This window comes from Odontomachus brunneus, unplaced genomic scaffold, assembly GCF_010583005.1.
Source record: "Odontomachus brunneus isolate Ranch 3 - 2012 unplaced genomic scaffold, Obru_v1 Obru_scaffold_039, whole genome shotgun sequence".
NCBI lineage: Eukaryota > Metazoa > Arthropoda > Insecta > Hymenoptera > Formicidae > Odontomachus > Odontomachus brunneus.
The window spans coordinates 132,853-144,362 of NW_022639489.1; the positions used below are offsets into that span (position 1 = coordinate 132,853).

The 11,510-nt window shown below is 37.8% G+C and overlaps 2 protein-coding genes across 6 annotated transcripts in view; both read right to left on the minus strand.

The window, feature by feature from the left end:
* Nucleotides 1-954: 954 nt before the first annotated feature.
* LOC116844064 (nucleolar protein 58) lies at nt 955-5,087 on the minus strand. Of its 2 annotated transcripts, XM_032815171.1 has the most exons (4): nt 4,193-5,087; nt 3,549-3,979; nt 3,320-3,460; nt 955-3,222 (listed from the first exon to the last, which is right to left on the minus strand). In XM_032815171.1, exons 1-4 carry the CDS (start codon nt 4,735-4,737, stop codon nt 3,062-3,064), a joined length of 1,278 nt encoding a protein of 425 aa, XP_032671062.1. In that variant the 5' UTR covers nt 4,738-5,087; the 3' UTR covers nt 955-3,061. The 2 variants fall into 2 exon arrangements, with proteins under 2 accessions (XP_032671062.1, XP_032671061.1); XM_032815170.1 differs by having other exon boundaries at nt 3,549-5,087.
* Nucleotides 5,088-5,204: 117 nt separating this feature from the next.
* The window catches only part of LOC116844063 (GATOR complex protein Iml1-like), a 17,864-nt gene continuing 11,558 nt past the window's right edge, over nt 5,205-11,510 (minus strand). Inside the window, exons 5-14 of one of the 4 annotated variants that reach the window (XM_032815167.1) lie at nt 11,182-11,277; nt 9,132-9,202; nt 8,230-8,364; nt 7,352-7,559; nt 7,172-7,280; nt 6,869-7,102; nt 6,536-6,696; nt 6,283-6,451; nt 5,890-6,206; nt 5,205-5,762 (exon numbers count right to left, since the gene is read on the minus strand). In XM_032815167.1, the coding sequence (XP_032671058.1) occupies nt 5,565-5,762; nt 5,890-6,206; nt 6,283-6,451; nt 6,536-6,696; nt 6,869-7,102; nt 7,172-7,280; nt 7,352-7,559; nt 8,230-8,364; nt 9,132-9,202; nt 11,182-11,277 (1,698 nt within the window). In that variant the 3' untranslated portion in view covers nt 5,205-5,564. Of the gene's footprint in view, nt 5,763-5,889; nt 6,207-6,282; nt 6,452-6,535; nt 6,697-6,868; nt 7,103-7,171; nt 7,281-7,351; nt 7,560-8,229; nt 8,365-9,131; nt 9,203-10,324; nt 10,399-11,181; nt 11,278-11,510 lie in introns of all 4 variants that reach the window. The other 3 variants (XM_032815166.1, XM_032815169.1, XM_032815168.1) reach the window with 3 other exon arrangements.

The following is an 11,510-nucleotide window of genomic DNA, read 5'->3' on the forward strand; positions in this document are numbered from 1 at the left end:
ATATATATATATATATATATATATATATATATATATATATATATATATATATATAGAGAGAGAGAGAGAGAGAGAGAGAGAGAGGATTGACTCAAATTACATTCTCAGAACTTTGATTAATGCTAATACCAGCGCTATTATCATTTTCACATTCGCAATTTGTAAAATTCTTTACAAAGAGCTTTTTGATCGCCACGTTAAAAGTCTCTCGACATCAACTATAAAAACATGCATACACACAATAAAAATTAGAACTCCTCATTTAACAAATTTAAAATTGAATCTTGGTGTGATCTTAGCGTCTTCCCACCCAAAGTCAAAGCAATTATTCTTTTTCTGTCTTTAATCTTATATTATTAAAGTCTTTTACTATCTCTCTTTGATATCCTGCAACTTTTGTCTAAAATCTTTTTTTCATACAAAGCATTCTTTTCGCCATACTTGCGATTGTTATATTAAATGTCTTACAGGGCATTATATTATAAAGCATCATATGCCTACATATATCATATGTATACACGTATACATATATCATATGTATATATATGTATGTATACATGTATGCATGCATATACGTATGCATATACAGAGTGTCCTAGACTTTCCTCTGCAATTTTTGTGGGAATGTAGAATGGATTGAAGTAAACATACAAGACCTATACCGTTTTGTGATATTCGCAATAATAGTCGAGATATTAATTAAAGCAGATTGGTGAATAATCACGCGCGATATAGTAGTTTAGCTGTAATGGCAATGTGTACTGTTGTGTACTTGTACATTAGATCAAATTAAATAAAAAGGCCTGTTATCATTTTGAAAAAAAAACCACATAAATTTTGTTATTAATGAAAGAAAATCGTTACTTGATTGTGCGCGATAATATACAAATCTGCTTTAATTAATATCTAAAAATCTATGTAGTGCAAAATAATAGAGGACTTTTTTGTTCAGTTTGACCTAATATATAAATATACAGTGGCAGATGGCGCCACAGCTTATCTACCATATCGATCATTCACTAATCTTCTTTAATTAATATTTCGAGATTTATTACGAATATCGCAAAACGATATGGAACTTTTACATTTATCTCAATCCGTACATCCCGTACATCCGTACAAAAATTACGAAGGAGAGTCTGGGACATCTTGTATATATCAAAACTATACTGTATGTATAATATCAAAAACACGTGTACAATATATAATATTTTTATATCATTGATCTTATACGTCGAATTGAATTGATATTTTCTTTTTTATATGGTCTTTATCCGTTTTGGTAAAAATGTCTTTATAGAATTTTCATCGCAATATTTCGTCATTGTGTAGGTAGCGCAGACACTGGAAGATTCATTAATTAGAGGGTAACGAGAAATTATTTTCGTGTAACTATGAAGAAATTTCATGTAAGAGATACGTGAGTGAATAGTATTGACAAGAATTGATCTCTATAATTCACAAAATAAATTTCAGTTAATTTCTTTTCACCTAGTTTTTCAAAGTTGTAAAATAACCGAAATCAGAGTCAGATGTAAGATTTTAACGAAATTTTCTATAGAAATCATAAACATAACATTCGTGCTCCTCTTGCTTTGTATGACACATAGATCAATGTATATAATATTCGATTCATACGTGATTCACGTGATTGTATACTCGATATGACATTGATCGATCGACTTGAAATAGTTGCGCCAGCAATGAATAAAGAAAAGTATACTATCGTTTACCGTCAACTCTCTGTAAGATTCGTCTTAAGAACAGTCAATAATTAAATGCTTTCTTCTGTGTTTTGCGAAAATAAAAACTACAAACAGGCTACAATACATTTTGAATAGAAACTAAAAACTTTAAATAATGAGAAACAAAATTTTTCCCCATTTTTTTGACTCATACATTTTTTATACATAAAAAAGTGATACTGCTCAGAAATGACCAACGAATCACATCGCGTTATCGGAAAACAGCGAATCTCACAGACGGTTAATATTAATATATATTCGCATTACCCTCACGGATCATTGCCTTTTCCTCTTTTAAAGAAAAGTCAGCGAAGATTACGTGAAGAAAAGAAAGCACGCAAGTGTATACCGGAATACAATGTATAAAAAGCAATATCCACTGCATACCTACATGTGACAGTTGCGTATACTTTCGTACACGCATATACGTAAAATACGATTATACATCCGATCTGCTCGCGATCCGTTTCCAATTGTCGAAAATTTACCAACTCAATTGTAAATTTACTGTAGAATGCGCTTGGTAAGGATGTAACAATATTGTGCATATTGTATATAACGATGACGAGTGTGCGAACAAACGTGCATGAACTCTAAAACATTGTTTGAAGGAAGAGTTGTATGTTTGTCCAAGAAAAATAATGTGTCTTACATATGGCAAGTAGATGATAAGAAACTCTTACGATATTTCTCATACTACACAATTATTAGTTTACGAAATAATAAATGTATTCTTCTCGCGTTAGAAGAGTTAAAAGTGTAATAGTTTAATAATAGGTTGAGAGTGAAAGGGAGGTGTGTGTGTGTGTGTGTGTGTGTGTGTGTGAGAGAGAGAGAGACAGATTACAAAGTTACAAAACCTGCTTTGTCTTGTTATAATCAAATACTTTGTATCATGTAGCACAGTTTGTCATTAAACGTGTGAACAAACCTACATCATTAAAATCACTCTTTAATCAAGCTGGCAGATGTAAAAAGAATATGATGTTATTATTACACTGTCTTTATATGTTGCTAATGTACCAATCTCACATCTTCTTGCATATATGGCGTTCCCGCCATCATTAAACAAGTCTTAAACGTATGACCTCCGAATTTAAAAACAAACTATCTCTCTAACCTTTTACGGAGAAAATAATCATTTTTCGTAAAATTATAAGCATTTTGGGAACTGAACACTTAGAACGCTTTAAATGAGATTCCTCGAAACTTAATTCTCAAATAAACCCTTTGATTTTTCATACTAAATATTATTGTCAATGGAATCGTATATTTGAGATAAAGTGTAGTATAAGTGATTTCTCTCTCGATTGCAATCATTGGTGAGCCACTACTGTTCTTCCGCTGTTCATCCTCAGCTGACTAGCATCTCTATTTTTATCATTGAGCGCATCTTCCTCAGCTTCATCGGAATCAATTTCTACGATTGGTTGCCATGGAATCGGATTTACATACGCCGGCTTTGCTTTCTGATGTGCTGAAATGACATAAATTATGTAAATTCATTTAAAAATGTCCATAATTTTTTCGGGATATACATATCAATTGTGCATCTTATGTCCGTATAAACATACGAAGTAATCCTTGCGTGGCGGGCTTAGGTCTATTTTTAGAATCTTGTCTCCATCTTTCGTAAGCTTTCGAACATTGCTCCAGTCTTTCCTCGCGTTCTTCGTTTATCTTTCTTTGCCTCGACTCCTGTTCTTTGTGCCGAACTGCGAAAAGAGGAAACGATTTTTATCGTTCTTCCTCGATTCATCCACTCACGAACGGCATAAGTTACGTAGAAAAGTATAATCGCACCTTTCTGTTCTTCCTTCTTCTTGTGAATCCACTGACGAAGGTACAGAGTCTTCGCTATGGCGGCTTTATCCTCAATCTCCTTCAGTCGCGTCTGCAATTCCAATTCGTTTTGGAGCATCGCTTTTCTGTCGAGCTCTTGCCGCCGTTTCCCCTCTATCCACTTGAGAAAGTTCTGCTTTTCCAGCCGAGCTCTCTCCTCCTTCTTCTGTGTCGTCTTCTCCTCCTCCTCCTGACGCTTCTTCATCGCACGTTCCTCATCCTCTCGTTTACGTTGTGCAGCTTTATGCTTCCTGCGTATCCATTCCGAATAAGCAATTCGCCTAGCAAAGTCAGTTCCTCCGCTCGACAGTTGCCGACAATTGCTGACGTCTGGATCGGAGAGTGATGTTATGGAAATTCGCATGACCTGCCGATTGTCCATATCAATATATCTGCGATCAAGTAGAATATAGAACGTTAGGGTGTACACGATTTTGTGTCTTATCAAGATTAGAAAATTAAATAATCTTTCCTCATTCGTCTGTCTTTTTGCAAAGTGTTTCTTATCGAAAAGCGCCAACTTGTCGTAAGCCATGGTAGCTAGTTTAATTTGATAAGAATTGCGCAATAGGAGGAGCAAACTATTGAGGAAAAGCGCATCGTACCTCTCGCGCCGCACCGCTTCGTTCTGACAAACATTCTCCACGGTGCTATCGATCTTGCATCGTCGTTCTACTCGTGCGATAGTCTCGGACGAGACTACGGAGCGAGTTGTCGAACGTTCGAGGCACAACGTAGCGTCAGGGAGCGTCGTCGAGTAGCACCTATAGGTATTTTGTCCGGTGATTGCTTGTTCGCTTGTTCCATCCTCCGTTGCGGTATGAAGCGCGACATCAGCTAAATCGATGACCGAAGATTTGGAACCGCCACGACCGATAAGCATTTTATAACGATGTTCTCGCTGACGATCATTCAATTCGGATCGAATCTCGCTCTTCAACGCGTCTCGCTCTTCTTCGCTGACGGGTTTCGTGTAAATAGCAGAGTTAACGTAACGAATCTCGAGGCTAGATTTCGAGTTTGTAGCGTGATAACAATTATCAGCTTTGCAAGTTACACCGGAATATGTGCTGATGAGATCGACCTTTCTCTCTCTTCCTCGCAAGTTTGAACAGTCTTTTCGACTGGATTCTTTAGGATTGGATTCCATTTTCGAATCGCCAATGTCGCGATCCTTTGGCTACTTTTGAATCGTAGTTTGCCAGACGTATGTTGGCAATTACTTGATACGTTGATACATAATTACGGGGATGCTTCGTTACGATTCAATTCCGTGTAAATATTTGCAGACGGAAAGATGTAAGTAGTAAAACTTGAGAGGTAAGCGAATCGATCAATCGAAACATTTAATACGATAGTCTTACTTTTCTCGATTATTTTCGAATGTGACCAACTCGCTTATTGTTCAAGTCTTATTGCATAAGTATCGATGATCTATGACGATTTTCGTGTCGTGTTTACAGAAGAACAATAGCGAGATTACTTACTGTCTGTTGGATATTTCGCATTCGCAAGGTAAGAGTAAGATAAATTAATTCTAAGTTACTCGATAGTTATTCTCAGAGATTTCCTGAGAAGATAAGAGAAAAGAGTATATATAATTAAATCTTGCAAAAATTTATAAATTATTTATATATTCAATGTACATTTACTCTTTCCACAGATACATAAATATACATTTCCATAACGAAAACTTTAATGTGTTACAAATCTTATAAAACGATAGATTTAAATCAACATTACGCGCGCGAATTTTTCGGAGGAATTATTATTCTTCCGATATAATATGATACAATTTTTACATATACTGCTCCTACTGCATATAGGAGCACGATACTAACACTACGTACACTTTATGAATACATTAGCGTGCAATTATATTTTCGGCAAAGGTAAATTTGTCTGATCCAACAAAAAAGTCGACAACGACTTGAAAAATTCTTGAACAATGTCAAGAGAGGAAGTGAGAGTATCTTGCTACTTTGCTTTCGTACAAGTCTTTTCCTTCAACTCCCAACAAGATTCCCAAAATTGTTTGAGCCTGTTGTCTCCGTTGGAGCAGAAATGTCGAAAATCCTGTATGATTTTCTTCTGAAATAACTCGTCTCCCGCTGATGTGGACAGCGACTTCCATTTACGACTGACCATGTGATTCCAGGACCATAAAAATCCCATCTGAATAATAACGAGGAAAACAAACGATACAATCGCGAACGATACGAAAGCTCTCTCTCTCTCTCTCTCTCTCTCTCTCTCTCTCTCTCTCTCTCTCTTCTCTCGTAGGTAGATTTGTTCGACTCACCTTTCTGTCTATGCCGTAATCATCCTTATTTTTGCCACTAACGTGTCTTGTGATGTATGCCTCGTGCGGACTAGGTTGGTCCGGATGAACTGGATATCTTTTCTGTACTGTGTTTCGTCGAACGACGTTGGTGCCGGTCCGTGGACGCGGTCGAGTATTTGCCGTGGATGGTACCAGTATAAATGCGTTGCCGGTAATATGAACGTACTGATGATCATTATCGGTATTCTCAACTAGACACGGTACGAAGCCGAATCTCTGTAGAATCGCTTCTTGGAAGAGAAACAGTCTTTGCGCGTATGTGTCCTCTCGGAATTCTATGCACACATTTCGATTGTATCACGTTATCGCACGAACGCAGATGCGTATCATTGCGTCACAATTGAAACGTACCTTCGAAGAGATATCGCTTATTTGCCATTAAACACTCCGTATCGAGCGGTATAAAGATCGGTCCTCTGAGCGGATCGCTTTTCAAAGTGAATGGCAGTGCTAATAGATCACTGGGAACGGGAACCATCTGTATTCCGCACATTTGTGCTTTGCGTTGCCAAACGAATATCTTATGGGGAAATATTGTATTACTTCACGTATCGTATTGGCCCGTACTGGATTCGCAGTAAGCAGACAAAGGGAACAGACTCACCAGATCGGCCACTATACTGCCGGATGATGCTACCCATTGTACTACGAGTTCGTAGGAGTGATCCACCTTATAGATGGACTGATACCTCAAGTGGCCCCATTCAATTCTGTCGCTTTTATTGTTAATGTCGATATCCAGATGAGTGTGTTTATATAACGGTACTGCAAAAAATTGCGTCTTATGGTAAGTGATACATATTTCTTTGTAACTATTGAATATCACTGATCTGATTCGTCCATATGTCTCTCTAAAGTGTATTATAAATGTAAGGATCGATTATGTTCCAAGATTTACTCTCGCGACGTTTGTAGAAAACGTCGGATCCACTCTTACCTGTCCAGCTCTTATCATCCATTGATTCCGTCAAGTCGATATTGTCTCTTAAAAAAGGCGGAACATTAGATTCGTCGATATCGTCGCAACTGGATATGGTTATAGGGGATGACATTGTCGACACTATTGTTGGAGATGCTGGTTCGCACCATCCTTTCGGTGGTCTCATCTCCACCTCTACCCACTCGTTTTCGAAACTTTCCAAATCACCGAGCGGAGCGGAATAGTCTGCGGCTATTGGTAATAAATCGATACGTGAATGAAACTTGGGCGAAGAAGTGCCAAACAATCTGGCCTGCTTACCTTTTTGATTTTCTTTGTCATGCACAATATGATATAAATAAAATCCCAGAACAAATGGTTTTGAAAAGTCGCCGGACGCATGACATATCAGTTTATCTTGAATCATTCCCTGAACAGAGATGAATTGTGATTACTGAACTTGTTAATTTATTGACCGTGTGACACAAGATACATACTTACTTTCATAATATCAATACCCTGCTCAACTCCCATGCCGCCCTCTATATGATTATTTAACCACTGAATCGCATCCGCGCTAACGAACGTTTGACTGGGAAGTGACGGATGTTGGGTCAGAAAGCCAACGCCAGTTTGAGGATGCTTCATAGCCTCGAGAATCTCCACATTCGTCGCATTGCTTTTTATCTTTGTCAATTCCATGTTCACACTGTGAGCAGATATACATACAACTATCGCATGATTATATCGGTACATCAAACGTACGTTCTGCATTTAATATTAAAATATGAACGTTTACAAAACCATCCGGAAAGTTCATCGTCTATTCTCGATACGAAAAAAAAAGAAAAGACGTAAAAAACTCTTTGTCTTACAGACTGATTATCTCAGTGTGGCGACGAAAATTACATCAAATGTGTCCAGACAGCACAAACAGATATCTTAAAGACATCTCTGAAAGACGTTTAAATAAATTAAAATGTCCTTTGGACATCTTTAAGACTTCCGTCAAAAGTGTATACTGTTTGAATATGCATAAGGAATAATTATTATGTATACAGAGTATTATCTTTCCTCCGCTAACTAAATACATCGCGTTATTCCTTATCTGAGTGAATCTGTGAGCGCCTTGTCGCTGTTTCCCCGCGCTTTCACATCGCTAAACATCCTGAGCGGCTCGCAAACATGGGCTCCTCTAAAGAGCGGCAATCCGATTTAATTTTCCATAAGGAATAACGTTACGTACTTAATGGACGGAGGAAAGATAATCGGGTGAAAGACGGTTATTTTCTACAACAACCCTGCCGGTTCTTCCGATGTGTTGTCGCGCGGATTTAATAGTTTTAACGTTAAAGCTAATCAATATGATATCTTCGCACCTGTCGTCATTGGCATCGAAATGATCCTGTTGTTGCTGTTGCTGCTGCTGCTGCTGCTGCTGCTCGATCGACAAGGGCAAGACAGCTTCACTGGCAGGCGATACACGTCCTCTGTCCATTACTTTGGAGCCTGATCTATATTACGCGCGGAAAAAGCAAAAGCGTTGATGAGAATAACAGTGTGACCGTAGGAAAATAGATGCAGAATATAAAGCGATTTGTTTTACCGAAAAAATTTCTGTTCACGCATCTTATTCGAACTTTGTAGCAGATTACAAAATTTGCAAAACCAAAATTTACGAGCCATGCTCTTCTATTGCACTGCTATTAGTATGCTTTGATTCATTATCATTTAAATATTTCAAACGTTATTACTGTAAAATTCTCAAGGTAACAGATACGCAAAATTTCTAATCCTATCAAATGTTGGCTACAAATTTATTCGCAAGCTTATATATTCTCCAAGTGAAAAGAATCTTTGTATGAAAAATATTTTTGCGATAGCGCGTGGTTTACTACAATTTTTCAACTTTTTATAAAGTGATTTTCAACAATTACAGTACGAATTATATTACCGTAGACACATATATTATGTTCATGATTTGAAAACAAATGAACAAATGCACACATTGTGTATATACTTTTAAAAAAAGAAAAGAACAATATTTCTGCTTATTATTTGATGCAAAAAAACAAATTTTTAATTATTTATGCAACTATTTAATACCAGAAGCGTTTTAAAAAAAAAAAGAGAAACTCTGCGTATCTATATGTATCCATTGCTGCGAGAGTAAAATTAACTTGTTTAATTTGTGCACGAACAGCTTCATCATGTTTGTAAATTTGAATCGAAAGAAATAAGGAAAAGAGAGAATGAAAGAGATAGAGATAGAGAGACCAACCTGTTTGGCACGTGGCGAGGAGTGTCGAGGCACGTGCGGGCAGCCGCAGCGGTATTCACTACATGCCTCTCCTGTACAGAGAACCCCGTCACTCCCTCACTCACTACCAAAATGTTCTACAAAGTGCGAAGTATGGATACAAGCGCTCTGGACAACTTGAATCTTTGCACATTTCGTAGTTTTGACAAACGCTTGTATACACGCTTCGTCGGATATGAGCCAGAAGGCAAACAAAAAGAAAAAGACGAAAGAAGCTATAAGATACAAAAACTATAGTACAAAGATCCTCTTTTGTGGAATCTTCTCACTTTTCACCTATGCATCGCACCTGCTCCACGTAAATGATATCAAAATGGATATTAATCGAGGCATCGCGACAGATGTTACCAAAGCGCGCGATAAGTTACGAGAAAAATGTGGTGGAAGAATAATTTTGTTATCGTATTCTAGAAGCATCACGTTTAATGTATGGTTGCGTAGCGACATTTAATATGCAAACATGTCCCAGTATGAATTTCACACAAACATCTCGCAGATTAAACGTGCATAAACAGTGAATAGTGAAGTGAAAGATAAAAGAAAGAAAAGAGGAAGAAATTAATAAATATCATGTACAATGAGTTCATATGTGTCAAAAGTACATCGCTGCATCCTTTTTTAGTTGCGCCTGAGTTTCAAACAAGATTATCAACCTGCTAATGCTGTCACCAAAAGCATTAAACTGAAAAGAAATAGTTTTAATACAGCTACGCATCGACAATATAAAAATCCCAGTAAAGTCAGGGAAAATCGCCGCGTCAATGCTTCATTTCGTCATCGCATATCTCAGTGTCGGACATTCGACACTAACTTTCTGGCTATTCTCTCTCGCATTAGCGTTAGAAACATGCGTATTTCCTACCAGACAAGCGACAAGCAAAATTTAGTCCGATACGTACGATGAAAATATGGAGCATTTTGGAGTAATGAAAGTATGTTCTGCAAAATCAACAAGCCAACCGAACACGTCACGATGCAAGTGTCTCGCCCAGGTGATCGAATATTTGCAATATATAATGAATCAAGCGTAAGTGAAAACCACCAAACATCAATTTCGAGTAATCCACTGAAAACAAAGGAGTTCGCAAAACTACACTGTTAGAGGTCTGCACAAAGCAACAATGCTGAAATCATCAACGTAGGCATGTTCAAACCTTGGTCTCGGTTTCTCTGGCAGACGGTTGCTTCCGAGTCGCTCTCTGAAAGGAGAGCTGCCGACTAGACTGGTCTGGAAAGTACGTATGAGTAACCGTGAACGATATGATTAAGCCGATGACGGTGAGAGAGTGTATATCTATCTAACTGTAACACGATGTTCAGTAACATTAAAAGAATACGGCGCTCGTAAGACATTAAAAATATATCGTATGTAACGATAGAAAGAAGAGTGTAAATCAAACATTGTAACATCTCACGCATAAGCTCGCTAAAATCATGGGTGCACATTCAATGCAAATATCAAGCAGGATCACAATAATCGTGATGTACGGTATTGCGCAAGCTGCCTGACCATTCCAAGTAACACGTATCAAAGAAGCGATCGTATCGAAACTCGGATACATCAAGCAGCGTTTGAGATGGTGTAAAATTGCACCAGTAAGGATCATTGCTGCGCAAAGTGAAAAGCAGGTTTCAAAGTATCGAGAAGAAAGAGAACGAAGAAAGGAACAAAAAATAGAGTAAATTGATCAAGCAAGTTTTTCTTTCTTTTGCAGCGACTCCGACTATCTTGCAATGTTTTAGACGGACGATTAAACAACGACCTCAAAACACTTTTCACCATCTTGCGAAATTACCTTTTCCGTTGCAATCTTACTCCGTCTCGCGGTACTCGAAATTGCGAATAGCGTACTGCGTATAACACTCCGTAAAATCGAAAGAAAATATTTTTCAAGAAATTTCTCAGCGGTCTGCGCCCTGCTCGTATCTGACTAGTTAGAAATTCGAAAATACGAGAGCCTCATGAACAGCTGGACTTAGTGTATCGAGGCTAAAGGAGGGGAGGATGTACCTGGTTAGTGAGGAATATCAGGCTCGTGCTGTGCCTGCGTCTGGTCAAATGAGAGGCAGGATCTCTTGGGGGAACACCACCTAGAGCTGTTGGGCTCTGAAACATATCATGCTGAATACCCCTCCCCGTACAAACATTCCAGCTACGAGTCTCTACTTGTCGCGCGTATAACGGATTTTTACACGTGGATCTATCGCGACCTTGTAATCGTAATCTCAAGTTGCTGCTGATACGTCTGCCTGCGTTTAGATACTTTGATGTGTATTTCGAAACGATCGTATGTGGTACTGATACAAGTATCGCGCAACTAATAAATTATCAATTAAATA